The sequence below is a fragment of the Falco cherrug genome, chromosome Z (genome assembly GCF_023634085.1).
Source record: "Falco cherrug isolate bFalChe1 chromosome Z, bFalChe1.pri, whole genome shotgun sequence".
NCBI lineage: Eukaryota > Metazoa > Chordata > Aves > Falconiformes > Falconidae > Falco > Falco cherrug.
Genome location: NC_073720.1, coordinates 57,616,792 through 57,633,702, shown reverse-complemented (window position 1 = coordinate 57,633,702; position 16,911 = coordinate 57,616,792). Strand labels below are relative to the sequence as shown.

Sequence of the window (16,911 nt, the reverse complement as noted above, 5' to 3'; positions counted from 1 at the left end):
ATCACCATCCCTGAAGGTGTTTAAAGAAATGCGTAGATGCAGTGCCTAGGTGCTTGACAAAGCATGTAAGTTCAAGATTAACATGAACATGTAGTTATGTTGTTTTACATATTATTCCAATTACATGGGTGTGTATTTTTTCAACTGAAACTAAAATTCAAAATTACTTATATTTCAGATATAACAGAAGTTAATCTGTACAATTTGCATCATATAATAGATATTTAATAGTCATGCAGTGGGAAAATTATCATTTTCTATTTATTAGAGGATTTGTTGTTACTATGCAGGACTTGAGTCAAATTTATTTTATGGCTGTGTATCTTTGCTGACTGAAGCCATTATGAAGGTTTACTGTCAAGAGCCTACTTCAGTAGCCTTTCAGAGGCTTGAATAGCTACTCTAAGACATAAATAAAGGCTCTTTCAGGAACAAATATGGCTGGTAGAAAGCAGACTGCTTATTTATCCCTGCCCGGCCTCTGCCTGTTAATACTGCCCCTGTGGGCCAGGTGAGATCAGACACTCTTGGGTTCTGATTTCTCAGGTTTAGCTCCAGCAGTAGTAGGTGAGGTCCCAGTGTAGGCTTGTGTCTCCACCCTTCAGCTGGAGTCTGACCTCTGGTATCAACCCTGCTGATGCCACAGACCAAATTTCTGCTTAGGAAACCAGCCTGCCATCACAGTTGGTCTGGATCAGCCACTCCGTCCATGAAATGTGCCAGCAGCAGGGAGCTGCCGTGCTGTCTCATGCCACCTTTGAAAGGGAAAGGAGCCCCAGAAGATGAACGGAGAGGATAGGATGGTTTCCCAGCAATTATCACTGCTCGGGGCAGAGCTTTTCCATTAGCAGAGGGACAGAGTTCTGCTTCAAAAACAGGCACAGCATGATTGTGAGTCAAAATACAAGTTTAGCTTGCATCTTGAAACTGAACATCTCAGTGAAGTAAAATACCTGTCTTCTATGACTTGTCTTCTCATTTTGCAGTTAGGAAATGCCGTTTTTTCTATACACTACACATTTTCTTTTGTCTGTCATTTTTCCATACTTTCACTCTCTCTTTTGCCTTATTTCTCCCACCTGTACATATGTTTCTGTGTGTGAAAGAGTTTGGTAGGTTGTCTTATTTTACTGAATAGAAAATCAGTTGTGAAGGCAAAGGTAGTTAAAACCCATAAAATATTCTTGTGCCATTTCCAATCTGATGGTGATTTCTATCTTCCTCCAATCCATCTCCTTGCTTCCTTGCTTCAAAATCTTTATGTATGAAAAAAGAGTTCATAGGCTTAGCTGGTCTTAACTTTAGCAAGTTGTGTTTCCTAATTCGCTGTTAATAGAAGGGCAATGTTATGCTATATTTTGATACTTCTTTATCTTTAGCAGATCTTCTTCCTATTGAGGTGATTTTCCAAAAGTTTATTAAAGCAGCTTTTGGAGCAGATCATGCTAGAGCAATGGTGCAAAGCAGAATAGTCTCCTACAGCAGGGAAACTGAACCGTTTTATTTTAAGATAGGCGAAAGTGAGCTATAACATATTCTAAATTATTTTGCCATAGCCGGTAAGGACTGTGCTTACACTGGTTAAAATTCTCTGTGGTAGCACTGACACTGAATTACAGCCTGCTGGCCATGCTTTGATTTAGCTGTGGTAGTGCAAGGTATGTAACGTGACTCTGTTCACCGCTGGTATCACTGATCTTTTCTTTCTCTTTCTAAGGAAGATTGCCAGGCAGAGTCCAGTCTCTTTGAGTGGTCCTTGAAATGTGCTTTTTAAGCAAGCATTTGAATTTACTTGACGGTGTAATTTACAGGGTAAAGGAAGGAAACCCCAAACAAACAAAAAAACCCACAACCCTTAACACTGAAGTAGTGAATTAAGTTTGCTAAAAAGCAAATGACAATTTTGAGGAGTTTCAGCTCTTCGTAAAGTACATTATTCCTTTTAAGTCAATGGATTTTGTGTATGCCATTTCAAAATATTGTACATTGAAAACTGTGAAGTAGATCTTAGTGCAAATACTCAACAGTGTTTCTGTGCTGGCTGTCACACTCTGTTATTGTTCCTTCTTTAATACTTTCACACTCTAGATTCCTTGTGCAGCCTCCTGCCCAAGGCATATCTCAGTAAGAAAAGGATGAGTATTGCATGTTTAATTAATACATTTACATAAATTGAGGGGGCCAGTTGAAGGGTTGTTCATATCGTTAATGTGATTAATCCCACTGAAGACACAAAAGCACAAGCAAATTCTTTATTCTCTCTGAGTTTGAGTAAGGTATTTGAGCTAACACCTTCTTGAGAAAGCAGATGCTGACTCAGAAGGTGGAAGTGGCTAGTTTAAGTAGATTCCTGTCTAGGCTGTGGTCTTATGTGTGCCAGGTACCAGCACAGAGGCTTAGAAGAAAAGTTAGAAACAGAGGAAATGTCAAGTGTTTACCCTGTGATATGTGCTCCCATGGCCAGCTGCTTATCAAACCCAAGAGAAGGAGCTTCATCTGCACCGCTGTGTTTGTGAACTTCAACAATTTGTATCTTTTTATTCAGTTGGCTGTTGTCATCGTAAACCTCCTGTTGCAAGTAGTTCCACTGTTCAATGGTGTGTTGTATAATAAAGTACTTTCATCTGTTTATTTTAGACCTGCCACTGAGTAACTCCAATAGGTCCATAGTTTTTATGTTACAGTGCTTCTGTTAAAGTAGTTATTAAGTCCCTGTTTGCTTTCTTTACACACTACATAATTTTGGAGCTTTCTGGCATACACGCTCTTAGTTGTCTTTTGCAAGCTATGAATTTACTCTGTCCTCATACAGAAGGTACTTCATTCTTCTGATAGCCAATGTTGCTTTACTCTGTGTCTTATCCTGTATTTTTTTGAATGTAGTCAAGACAGTATACATCCTCTAGCTTCTCCCACTGACACACTCTTGAGTAACACTGAAATGTTTTGTCTTTGTTCTCATAATCTTTTCCCCCTATCTTCTTATTAATGCTAATACTTCAACCTTTCAAATACCATATAGGATTTAACAGAAAGCTCTTTCAAAAAATACTCTTGCCTTGTAATAGCTGTTGAAGGAACAGATTTTCAGTGACTGGCAAATGTGTATGAGTGGGTTTACTTTGAGATCAGCTTGCCACTCAGTTCTTGGTATATAATCTTCTGGAGCTGTTCAGGATTATAACTTAAATGTTTCTTCAGAGTCAGGCCTGTTGAGAGATGTGAGTTAAAACTCCATTGAAATATACACAACCAGATTCTAATCTCATTTATACTTGGAAATTCTATGGAATTTGTAGATACAGCAAATAAAGAAGTTAGGTATGCTAAATTATCTGATATTTTAATGTAGCTCATCATAGAAGGTTTTCCTTGTCTGAGACGACACATAAGATTTTGAGTACAGCCTTGGGAAAGCACATCTCTGTTTTAATCTGGTGAGAAGTCATCTATTCCACAGTAGCAGAGCAGATGACTGTCACTGGAATTCCCCAGTATCCATTTAATGTAATAATGATCAGCATCCATTGTTGCATTAGTCATTGTAATAGAGTCCTGTCAGAAGATCATTTTAACATCAACTATTTTAAAAACAGATGTCTATGTTTTTATATGTTTATTTTAATTTAATTTTTGTCAGTTCAGCTGCAAGAAGTCATTATCTGGTAGCAACTTTCTATTCAATTAACATTTCTTCTGCAATCATGTTGATAGTACATTCAAATTTTATAAATGTAAAGGTTTCCTGCTAGATATAGGTGAAAGTCTTGTTATTTTGATTGTAGGTTAAACCATAGGTGATATTTTGACCTGGGAGGAACAGGTTCAGTATTTTTTAAAGGCCAAAATACTGAGGTTTTGTAAACAGTAAGACAAATGTAAATATCAAAGCAATCTTTTAACAGTGATTGTGGATGCAAAAAAGTTGGTATATCTCATATTCATCAGAGCAGACTTTTACATCTTTAATTGCTTTTTGTACAGTTTTCAAGTATTGAAGGATAGGAGTATGAGTAGAAAAATACCTTCTTAGTTTCTTTAATTTTTCTAGATCTTTACAAATCACATCAATTTACTGCTGATAGTAGCCTTAAGACCAATGTACAGTACACCTGATTCATAACTTGTACTGCATTGTAACTGTTTCAGAACCCTGAAAGAATCTGTTGTAACTATTGAAGTGTTTTATTAGTGACTGGGAGCAGTCGTTTTGCTAGAAGGTTACTCCTGATGAAAGAAGGAATGTTTTATATTATATTCTGCTCACACTCTGTTCTTCATTCGGTTTCACTTTATTTCAGATTTCTTTCATGCAAGGTTGACTTAAATAGTTTGAGGTCAGGAGATGTTAAGAAAAGATGAACACCTGTGGGGACTGAAGGACACAATAAAATGTTAAAAAATCCCACCAGAAATATACTTAGATGTATATGTAGAAAGCTCAAGTAGACTGAGAGTTAGTTGCCATCAACAGAAACAAACTCTTTAATTCTTAGTCTCCCAATGTCATGCCATTGATTCTGATGGAGGTACAGCAAGTGTGGGACTGGAGGTTCCTGGCAAAGAACTTTTCCAGTTTCTCCATCAATTTACTTGGAGTGGAAAGCCTTCTTGCAGCTCCTGGGATGTCAAGAACTTGCATGCAAATACCTCAGATTAGAAACATGTTACAATAAAGGTATCTGTAGTTTGCCCTGTTGACTCATTTGCAGTTTGCAAACAGTTCTAACCTCCACATGCATCTCTGAAGAGTTTTTGCCAGCCTTTGCAGGCAATTTTCTGCATAACTTAGACTTCCTGATCGTTAGATTGTATCTTCCCCCATCTCAAATCAGTCAGGCTTATTTTGTATTTTCACTCTTACTCTCTACTTTCCACCTGTGGTATGTGCAGCTTTCTGTTGGTGGAGAACTACTAGTGGCTACTGATGATAGTTTTCAAACCAGTTTTTCTCCTAGATAGTAGGAAACTGAAATATTTTACAAAGACGCCATGGGTTTTAGCTTGCTTGTAGTGGTACAAAAATTAGCTTCCACCAGAAAATGTTACAATCTTTGTTTCTAACAGTAGCAATTAGAATCTGTTGTCGGTGTGAATAGGAACAGAACACGATTTTACCTGCCAAAGATAAGCTTCTTTTAAAATGGACTTGCTTTGTGAAGAGACAGTTGTACACTTCTACTAAGTTTAGCTGGTAAAATAACTGAGCATTTTATAAACATCCTAACACTTTGTGAGGAGAGAGCACAGGGTGGCATACACCTCAGCGGTAGCAAGGCTTTCAGCACTGTCTCCTACAGTATTCTTGTATCCAGGTTGGGATGTTGTCATCTGGATGACTGGACAACTAGAGGGGTCATAGTCTAGCTGGATGATTGGGTGGATGCATAGGCCAACAGAAGCCTGATGTAATTCAGCAAGGACACATGTGGAGTCCCACACCTGGAAAGGGTTGACCCTTGCAGCAGTGCAGGCTGGGGGCTGACTAAGGAGCTGGGGTCAGCTCTGTTGGATGGAACCTGGGCATCTTGGCAGGCAGCAAAAGCACAAGCCATCAGTGCTCCTTGGTAGCAAAAGGCCAAAAATATCTGGGGCTGTATTGACAAAAGCATAGCCGGTCACGTGAGGAAAGTGATTTCCGCACCAGTCCTGCCACCCCCTTTACTCAGCAGTTGTTAGACCACATCTGGAGTACTGTGCCCTGTTTTGGCCCCCCCAGTACAGGAAGGATCATGGCCAGCTGCAGCAAGTTGATCTGGGGGCTGCAGAGGTAGCTGGGTTGCAGTGTGGGCCCTGTCAGCAGTGGCTGAGGGAACCTGCTCTGAGAAGGAGGTTGGGCTACAGATCTGCTGATGTCCCTTTAAACTTGAATGATCCTGTGATTCTCATAAAACTCACCACTGAGTTGTATAGCTTTTATACCCATGTCTCAATTTAAAATAAAATTATTTTATCTAACAAAGAAGTCTTTCTCTTTTACCCTAGTTTTTATTATTATCTTGGTAAAAATAAAGATGATTGCATTTATACATACAGAATATTAAAACATTCAAGTCTTTTTACTTATGCTGTGGAACTACCTGTAAGCCTTACATTTCAGTAAGATAATACCATTAAAAAGGAAGGAAAAAACCATTTTCTTTATGCCTAAAACATCAAAAAGTATTAAAATAACACTGGCACAAATCCATTATGAACAGTACTTATCTCCAGTCTTAACAGAAATACTGAAATATGTCTTTGATTATTTTCACTTTTATATGTAACTTACGGTGAAACATGCACTGTTCCAAATTCTAAAATCACGTGAAATATCTTTGAAGTGTGTACGCCCAGTAAAAAAAGAAAGGATTGTGGAAAAGAGATCTATATTGGACTGGCTGAAAGAGAAGGTCTAAGGTGTGTGGCCATGACTTACTACATAATATGTCTGAGGCAGGTAAAAAGGTTTTGGGGACAAAAATGCTTGGATTTGGGATGAGGAGCTGACGTGAAAATAGACAGGATGATATCAGAAGAAAGGAGTAGCAGCAGAAGGGCATCATTAGAAGAACCAGTACCTGCTTGAGCATACCTTCTTTTCATGAAAGAGAGAGTTTTAGTGGCCCCTTGCTATCAGCAGGGTGTCTTTTAGTCTTACAGTGCATTGTGCTGGTTTTGGTTACCTGTTACAAACCTGAGAATTAAATGTAATTTTATAAAAATTGCATACATGAACCTGTCTACATTAACTAAGTACTGTACTGGCCTTCCTTTCATTTCAGATAGTTCAACATACTCTGTTTTTGCATGCTTTTTTTTCATGTTTAGTGATGCTGAATTTTTTCCTTACCACTGGAGGATTTTTGCCTTCTGAGTATTAAGCTGAAGGTAATATATTACCAGTGTCTTCACTAAGTTACCATCAGTCATGTAATTAAAAGTAATATGAAGTGAGATTTCAAGCCACGCAACTTCAAGTTACCAACGTTACGGAAATGAATTGTGTTAACATGTTGGCACATTGGGTAAATCCAGTGGTCTGTTTCGCAGCGTGGCCCCACAAGAGTTGGTTTAGCACTGCTGCCAAGAGAACAAGTGACTGAAGCACTGTACTGGTCCACTGTGTGGCCACAGCCTTCCACTTAAGGGCTTAATAGTCATGCTTATTAAGTAGCAGACTTCATTTTCTAACACGGCAAGATGCACCTATTCCTTTGTCAGTTAAACTTACTTCTCTATCCAGTCTGAAAATCAGGAATTGGTATGGGTGAAGATCTAGAGATTAGTTATGAGAAACCAGAGATTCCCTTTTAGATGTCTGTGAAGTTGCTTCCCTCACATTGTAATCTTAGACAGAAAATGAGCGCATCCCAGACAAACAGGTAAGAATGGTATCTTTAGGCTTAAAACTGAAGCTATAACAAAACTTCAGAAACTGAAAGCAGGTGCAAAAATGGTCATTGGTTGCAACATTTACAGCATCAGTCTATCTAAAAATCAGCCTTAGCTAAGTTTCATATTAGAGTAGCTACTTGAGTGATTAAGAAGATCATGTATGTGTTTTAGCCCAAATCACAAAGACTTGTTACACCACACAAAGAGGACTATCAATTCAATCAGAGGCTAGGAGCCAGAGATTTGCAGAGATCAGATGGTCTGCAGGAAGCTTCAGCCTGGAGCACTGAATGTGTCTTAACTGTTTCATTCATTGCATTACTTGTGTTTTTTCATCTGAAATAGAATTGATCCCAAGTTGCAAAAATTTTATAGGAAGCACAGCAAGTACTATATTTTGAGTACAGAATTTGGATATTTTTTTCATCTTTAAGAGAAACCAAACAGTTAAACTTCTGTTTTGTGTGATATCTGAATATGACAAGCAGAAGAAAAGATTTGTGTTTATGTTCTGAAATTGTGAGACTCTTCATTACATCTTGCTCGTTCATTACATACTTAATCTTCTATAGAAACTCTTACGTAAGAAGATGTAGTGTCCTTTTCAGATATTTTAGAGCTGCTTATTTACTATTCATTTCACTCTGTGCCTTGATCATCCTATCCCCGGAATGATAAAATTCAGCTGGGATGGTAGTTGTGTCCTGTCCCTGTAGTACCAGATGCATTAGGTTTGGTTGCTGTTTGGCTAGAGACGCTCATGTAGATGACTGACTGTGTGTGATTATAGCCAGTACCAACTTTTGAAGAGACAAATACCAGTTTCTAGAAAAAAAAATTAGCTTTCATGTTTAATCTGTTTCGCTGTATCTATGTTATGAAGTACTAAAAGTGGTCAGGTTTGTTTCTTCAGTAACTTCTTTATAAGCAAACATTTTTTAAAAAATCTTCTGGAATTGGAGTCTCTCCTTTGGCTTGTCTTGTTTTAAAATGTTGTAGTTTCTCAGAGTAGGAAGCAGACTACTTAGAAACTTATCTCGGAAACCTCTGTCTGAAAACTCAGGTTTATGAAAACAATGAAAAAGTTATATGAAATACGTTTGCCATTTGTACATGTAACCATTCCTGATTGCATTTGCTTCTTAAATATGCTTTTTACCATGCTATTTTTACAGCCAAACAAAAATCTGAGTCATTCCCTTGGTTGGCTTTGGAGAAGCAATCACCCAGCCTAGAACTCCTTCCTGTTTGCAGAGTCCTTCAGCTTTCAAAAAGGAAACTGAGTACAATGCAAAAAAAAAAAAAAAAAAAATCTTTCACATGCATATATCTGTGATTCAAAAACATGAGCCTTTAGGCCCTGTAGTTTTGGCAAGGAGTGAAACTGTGTCATGGTTTAACCCTGGCCAGCAACCCAGCACCACGCAGCCAGTTGCCCACTCCCCCTCATTCAGAGGGATGGGGAGGAGAATTGGAAAGGAATGTAAAACTCAAGGGTTCAGATAAGAACAATTTAATAATTTAAACAGAATAAAGAGGTAAAGACCAACAATAATAACAATAATAATATACTAACAATAATAACAATAACAAAATGGAAAGGTGGGGAAAAAAGGGTAAAGCAAAAGCCGCGCATGCAAGCAAAGCAAAACAAGGAATTCATTCACCGCTTCCCATGGGCAGGCAGGTGCTCAGCCATCCCCAGGGAACAGGACTCCATCACGCATAATGGCTATTTGGGAAGACAAAAGCTATAATGCCAAATGTCTCCCCCCTTCCCCCTTCTTCCCCCAGTTTATATACTCAGCATGATGTCATATGGTATGGAATACCTCTTTGGCTAGCTTGTGTCACCTGTCCTGGCTGCGTCTCCTCCCAATTTTCTGTGCCCCCCCAGCCCTCTTGCTGGCAGGGCCCAAGGAACTGAAAAGTCCTTGATTTAGTATAAACATCACCCAGCAACAACTAAAACATCAGTGTCCTACCAACACTGTTCTCACATCCGAGCCAAAACACAACACAGCACTAGCTACTAAGAAGAAAATTGACTCTCTCCCGGCTGAAACCAAGACAAACTGAAAAGGCCAGTTTCAATGGGATGCTCATGTTTAATGTTGCACAGCATCTGACGCTTTTAAGATGTTTTAAGTTTTAAAAGACGTGGGTTTGCTATCCTGCCTCATAGTGAGGGGTGGGGTTTTCCTTCTGGTACACCACTAAATGCCATTGAAGAAATCTGGTTTTATTGTAACTCTGTTTAACACAAGGCTAACTCTGATCTGATGAGGCTTACCTGCCTTGACTTCATGTCTAGGCTATGGTAGAAACAATTCACAGACTATCACGGACAAAGAATATAGTAGTACAGTGCAGTGATTTGGGTTTGTGTGGTAACGCTATGTAATGATTTGCTTACCTCCCTTACTTGCCAGCCACCTCTTCCCCCAGTTTGACCAGTAGAATGACTAGGTTTAAGTTTCTAAATACCCCTTTTTATTTCTATAAAGTACTAACAATCTTTCCGTTGAATCAGGCTTGGCAGAAGTGTTTTACCAGTAACAGGCTCACACCGTTTTAATGAAATTTTGATTTTAAGGAATGACTATGCAAAACAATGTTGTTGGCAGATTTTGAAGGTACCAATGTGAGCTATGTGCTGGAATTCAGTTCCCATGTTCCTTCTGCACCTATCCACCATTTGCCTCTTTGAAAAAAACCTCTGCAGCTTCTAAACCCAACTGATTCAGGAAAACTGTCCCATAGCTTCAGTTGGATTTGTGAACTGTTGAGTACAAAGCAAAACCTTTCTAAAATTATTAACGTAAGATTTTGCTTGTGTGGAGACTGCTGTTAGCAACCAGGAAGCTTTAAGTACTTAATCACAAGCAAAGTAATTAAATCTTCACTTCTGTTTACTTCTGAAAATTACATTCTTAATGTGTTGTGTTTATTACTTATATTTACTTTCTCTTTAGACAAGCAAACTGTGAAGTAATCACTAGGCCAATCAAGTATTCAGTGCAGGGCTGACTTGAGGTGAATTGGATACTGCAAGAGGTCAAAGTTTATGGCAGAAGTCTGTTCCGTGATCTGGCTGAGGAGGTTAACTGCAGTTTTCTAGCATTAGCAGGCATCGTGACTTCTTGTTAGGGTTAAAGCCTGATCTAAGAACGTTAGTTGGCCAGCTTTTCTTCACTACTGTGTGTGTTTCACTTTTCTTCTAGGTGGAATAAAGGTGTGTTAAAACAGTTCATATTTTTACTGTATTTAAACATAATTTATTACCTTAGTTTAGAAGGAAGAAGGAAATTTTCCTTTTTTATAGTGTTAAAATGAATGGCATAATAGATAAAATTAAGTTTCAGGATTTATTTGCATCAAGTTGTATGAGAGTTTCTTAATGTATTTTTTCTTTCTTTGCAGCTATTGGCTGACAAACAAGGTTCACATTAAACGACCCAGCACTGGTCTCCTTATGTATACACTTGCCACCAGATTTTGTGATGAAATTCACCTGTATGGATTTTGGCCATTCCCAAAGGATTTACATGGAAAGCCAGTGAAGTATCATTATTATGATGATCTGAAGTATCGGTACTTTTCTAATGCCAGTCCTCATAGGATGCCATTAGAGTTTAAAACGTTGTATGTATTACATAACAGGGGAGCACTTAAACTAACAACAGGGAAATGCGTACAGCAATAAAGCACATGTAAAGTACAATAAGAAGTACAGAACACACACTTCATCATAAAGATGTTGTGGAATGGCAATGGGATCCCAGTGAGGATATGTTTCGATACCCACTAAGCCATCGGAAAAAGGAATTTTATTAGAAGTACATAACCAGCTATTATACCTGTAAAGTGCTATATAACAAGAGATCTTGACTGCAAGGGTTCAAGTAAGTGCCACTTTCACTAAGAACAAAGCTTGAATGTATACTCAGTAGTGTTTACAGGATCCAGTGACACATTCATCATGAATTAAAGAAGAAAAATACAGCCTGCTTACTGCTGACTTGCCAATGTGGTCTGACAGCCCACAGAAGTCCCCAGTGGATGGAACATTTTCTTGAGCAAATAAACCAGGCTTTGGCAGAAAAGGTCATGATGCAATTGAGTAGAGAAAGTGAAGTCCATAAGATCAAACAAATCAGTAAATGCCTTCAGTCAGAGGACCGTTTCTGATCTTGTATTATAACCTCAGCTTTTGTTGCTGTTTTTCTTATTGCTGTTCGTTGGGTTTTGTTGCTTTTAAGTGTTGGAGCCCTTAAAGGATTTTGAGGATGTTATGAGTAATTAATAGTGTATATCTTACGGAATTGTCTTAGGAAAAAAAATCATAAGGGTGGGAGGGTGAAGGGAAACATCAAATATTTCATCAATTATTATTGTGTTGTGTCCTGCTGTCACACAACCCTTAATGACCCAATCATTTTTCTAGCTACCACTGTTAATACCACTACATGGAACCACTCAGACATCATTTTGATGCATTTTTGAAGAATTTTTTTTTTTTTCTATAGAGTTCAGATTTGAAGACGTACAAGAAGGTGCCCTTATTTTTGGTACCAAAGATTACTCTTGCACACATTTTTTCCTTCCCTTGAAGAAATGGTGTAGATTTAGTATGATGTTTCTTTGCTGCTGAAGGGAACATATTCTTTATGTTATTTAAATCTTTGAATTAAGCATCTCAAAACAAAACTTCTTTACTGACTTTGCATATAGAATTTAATTCTTCAGAAAAATCTGCAGGAGTAAAGAAACTTTCATACATTCAAATACATATAGATACAATTTTTATTCCTGATTGAAAGGAAAACACAAAGTCTAAAAGAGCTCAGGTGGCATTGGAACACATCTAAAGAAAAAGAAAAAGAAAAAAAAGAAAAGACCTAGCCAATTAAATGGAAAATAAAATAACTGTAGATCAAACAGTTCTTTTAAAACTTAAATTTCTAATGGTGTTGGATGATATCTCTCTAATATACCTCTTTTGTATCAGCTGACGCGTAATTGACGGAAATAACAGATCTGCATTGTCTCACAGTGATTTCTCTAAGCATCATTCTTGTTTATCCATGAAACCAAGAATTCTTTCACTCTCTTTTTTCAGAAAAGAGAACAAGAAATTACTGGAAGGTAGGAGAGGGTGGACTGTCAATGCAGCATATACAAAGATACAAAACCTGTCTGCACATGGTATGTTCTAGTGCTGTTGGAGCAAGTGAATGAAGAACAGCACTACCATGGTTCCATCATTTTCCTGCCAGGCTAGGCTAAGGAGGAAGCATGCAGATACAATATATTGGTATTTTTGTTTTCAGCTCTACGTTAGGTCCTCATCTCTGAATATGGTATTTAGTGTTTCTATCGAATTCTGAACTAACTTAAGCAATTTCATATGTAGCACAGCACTCAAACATTTACTAGCTCAAAGTGCCATTTATTACCAATTTTTCCTCTTAAGTTCACATGTATTTCATCTGTGATTATGCAAATTTAGTAGCTAAATCACTGCCTTGCAGACAGTTTTGCCAAAACTTAATGAGAAATAGAAAGTCATTCTGCTATATCTAAGACACTGCTGTCTTCCCTTATTCACCACTCTCTCCTGCCCGGTACAGTTTACTTTGGCTTTATGCTAAGGTGTGGGGTGTGGTCCTAACATGATCACCACTGAAACCAAGGAATCACGAGGAACTAAACAGCAATACAGACTGGTATATATTTATTTTATTGTTGCTAAGCCAGAGGGTGTTATATGTGTGCTGTGTGAACTTGCAGTTTAATACAAGGTTATTTCCTTGATGAAAGGTGGGCATATTCCTATTCTTTTTGTCAGGGTTTTGCTGCTGTTGATCTTTTAAAACTTATTTCATATACATTAACAGAATGTCTGTTGAGATAAAGAATTCACATTTGCCAGTCTCACAGAAGCTCAGAGAAGCATTTGTTTAGCTTTATCTTTTCTTCTGGGAATGTCTTTTCATCCATTTAGTGTCAGGCCATCAACAAAAAGGGAATTCAAGTAGACTAAAATGTTAACTGACAGATGATTTTTTTCACTTCAAGGAAGGTTTTAATATACCAATTGATTATTTCACTCAGAGCAAAATAGACAGAGACACTCTTTGCTGTAGTAAACAAAAAAAATTACTTGTATAATTGAAAAAGTTAAAATAATGAGATGTAAATAGGAAAATAGATGAGAAAGTTTGTGTTTAGAAGTCAGCAGATGAAGAAAAATTTGCCTGAGCCTCTTTTGCAAGCTTCACATTTGATTCTCTGCAAGTGAAGTTAGCTTTAGTACACAAGCCATGGAGTCCAAATTTTTACCATATTGTGAAATCTGACAGAACGGAGTGATGCAGGGCAAGGTTTGTCTGACTTCCTTTGGCATAAAACATGACAGTAGCACCTACTTCCATGACAACAGTGTTTGGCAATACCTTCTCAAAACTGGGCCTTAACCTCATCTCCTGCAGGCTTTCTGCTTTCAGTACTGCATACTGGCACCATGAGCCATGGTCTCATGGCTTTTTATGGTCAGGATTCCTCACTAACCCATCTACCGCCTCACCTGCCTCAGCCTTATTCTGAACTGAACTGTGATGTAGTAGCGAGTGGTAGGTTTTAAACCATCCTCTGAGGCAAGTAGCAGTTGTAGTGTTTGACACTACAGGTTTTCACAAGCACTAGGAGTCATTTTACTCTGTTGCTCTTGTGTAGTATCTGTGTGCCCTAAAGCTTATGTCTGTTTTGAGTTGCTGGTTACTTTAGGGTGATCTGAGGTGGGACATACCCAGAGGTTTTCCTGTTAGTCTACATGGCCTTCGTTGTTAGCCCTCTCACTGCTGGGAAGCTATAGCAGTGGACTTACTGCAGACACCCTGACTTACCTTTCCTTTCTGCCTCCTGGCTCTGTATTACCCTGGGGCTCTTTGTGCGTTTCCATTGAGGCACCCTAGCTCCTGAATTAAAAAAACGCATCTTTTTCCCTAAGGGTGACTGGGGGCATAGCACCAAAGTCATAGTTGCTGTATAGGAATTTTATAGTGGAAAAAATTTCACCTCGTGGTCTTCACTGGACAGGAGTCAACAGCTCAAGCCTCCGTAGCTGCCTTGGATGATTTCTGCTGTTTTATGTACATTCATACCTCCTGTCCTGCCTACGGCATAGGTCAGATAAACAGGCTTTATTATACTTACCACTTTTATCATCCAACACTATCAACAACTAATGTGAAGTAGATTGCATAAAAAGAAAAAGGATCCCTGATATTGTAATGATATCTGCCCTGGTGAGGAACAACTGAGGAATGGCCATCAGTTTAGCATTTCTCAAATTTATCCTCATATCAGTCATATCAATTGACGGCTATGGTTCCTAAATGTATGTTAAAAATAAGAACTGGGAAAGACAGCAGTGTGTATTTTTCTGAATCTTATGGCAGCTTTACATTGAACAACTTGATTTCATTCAATAATTTTATTGTAAAATGTTTATTAATGTACATGTTAATGTTTCTGAAGCAGAGAGTCCTTCATATTTCATAAAAATAATAGATAAATATATTTGATTGTTAAGTTTTCAGCTTTGGGGACAGTTTTCTCCCACAGCTCTGAGCTACTCTCCAGGTACAAGATCTACTGAACCTTTCAAACCTTGGCTGGTTTACACAATCTGATGTGTAAAAAAGACTGTACAATTCTTTTGTTAAACAATATAAGCAACCTGTGCTTGAGGTCAGCACCTTTTACCTAATTGACTGCAATTTGAAGAAAAGCAGGTGTGCATTCAGTAACTTTTTTAGTGTTTGATCCAGCAAAGTGCTGAGCACTCTTTACAGTGACTTTCCTGGGAGAGGTATGTCCAGGATTCAGATGGGGATCTAGATTAGCATATTTCAGGATATAACTCTGAAATTGCACATTATTTATTTTTAAGAGCACTGTTACTTTGTGTAGGGTAAAGCACAATTGTTCTAAATGTAGATAAAACAAAGAGCGTTTACAGAAAGCTTCATTCCTGCACAGTACTATTGCTACTGAGCATATGTAATACAATTTCTGTGGTTTAAAGTATTGATATGTATTCTGTCAGGATTGTCATGTTTGACACTGTTAATATTATTTCAAGTACAGCTATGGGGATTGTTTCTTATTTGTATAAGTGTAAAATAAAGAAATTTTTTTTGTTTTTTTTCTGCTATATTCTGTTCCATATTCCTTTGTAACACAGTTATGATAATATTTTTCAATTGTGCGCTAGTTGTAAGGCTATGTGGAAGAGGAGTGTCTGCCTCTTTAAGGTGTCCGGTCAAGGACTTTCTCAACACAAAAGGGGGATATTAAAAAAAGGAGGAAGCCATAAACAAGAACACAAAGAAAGACACAAACCTGACGGACAAATTGTACGGGAGGCCGCGGTAAGAACCAAAACTGATTGGTCGCACTAAATGTGGAGTGCAGGTGTGTTTATTCAAATGGGGTACTAAGGAAAAGGGGGAAGCAATGAAGTATACAGAGACACAAGCCTGACAGGCAAATAATAATGGAGGCAAAGACAGGAAGCCAACCTTGTTAGTCACAGTAATTGAACAGCTATCAAGCAACTGCAGGCCAAGGGGACTTTGAACTGATGAGGATGCACACCTGAGGGTCCAGGATGGTGACAGGGAGTGGGTGGGAATGTGCAAACTGACAGGCAATGTGCAGGGGAGGAAGAACAGAGGAACAGACAGAAAAGGGGCTGGTCGTGTGTAAGTTGTGGCAGGTCAGTATGCTTGTCTGGCTGAGCCCTGCGCCCCATGGCCGCAGTCTCTCCTAACTCCCCATTAAATCTTTTCTCAGCCACCTCTCTGCTTCACCTTTCTGTCCCGTGCGTGTGGCGCTGCGAGGCCTCCGTGCCAGCGGCGGGCCTGGCGCCGGGGCAGCGGGTGCCGGCTGCTGGGCTCAGCCCGGGCCGTGGGCAGCCCTGGCCCTGGCGGGTGCTGGAACAGGCCGGGGCGCCCAGTCACCCGCTGCGAGCACCTGCAACGGGGCTGGGGGGGGGTACAAGTGACAGGACAAGTTGCCCACGGGAGGTTTGGGTCGGATGAGGAAATACTGCCTTGCTGAAGGGTTGTCAAGCCCCGGACCAGGCTGCCCAGGGAAGGGGCCGCGTCACCACACCTGGAGGTTTTAAGAGCGCACGTGTGGCACTTCGGGACGCTGAGGGGTGGCCTTGGCAGGTTGGCAGCTGGACTTGGTCTTCAAGGTCTTCTGCAGCCTGAAGGGCTCCGTGATCCGGTGCCCGTGGCTGGAGCCGGCGGGGGCTTCAACCCGCGGCCGTGGGGCAGGAGCGGCGCGTGTCCCCGCGCCGGCTGCTGGGGGTCCCCGGCGCGAGCGAGGCAGGCGAGGGGCTCGGGCCGGTGCCCGGGGCAGGACGGCGGGTCCCAGCCCGTTGGGGGAGGGGGGGGGGCGTGTGTGCGCGTGTGTGCGTGAGCCCCTGCAGGCTGGGGCTGGGCCGGGGGCGCTGCCCTC

At 39.7% G+C, this 16,911-nt stretch overlaps 1 protein-coding gene across 1 annotated transcript in view; it reads left to right on the top strand.

The window, feature by feature from the left end:
- The window catches only part of ST8SIA4 (ST8 alpha-N-acetyl-neuraminide alpha-2,8-sialyltransferase 4), a 58,608-nt gene extending 43,014 nt beyond the window's left edge, over positions 1-15,594 (top strand). The window contains exon 5 of the mRNA XM_005446853.4: positions 10,801-15,594. Within this exon, the coding sequence (XP_005446910.1) occupies positions 10,801-11,083 (283 nt within the window). The 3' untranslated portion in view covers positions 11,084-15,594. The remainder of the gene's footprint in view (positions 1-10,800) is intronic.
- Positions 15,595-16,911: the final 1,317 nt, after the last annotated feature.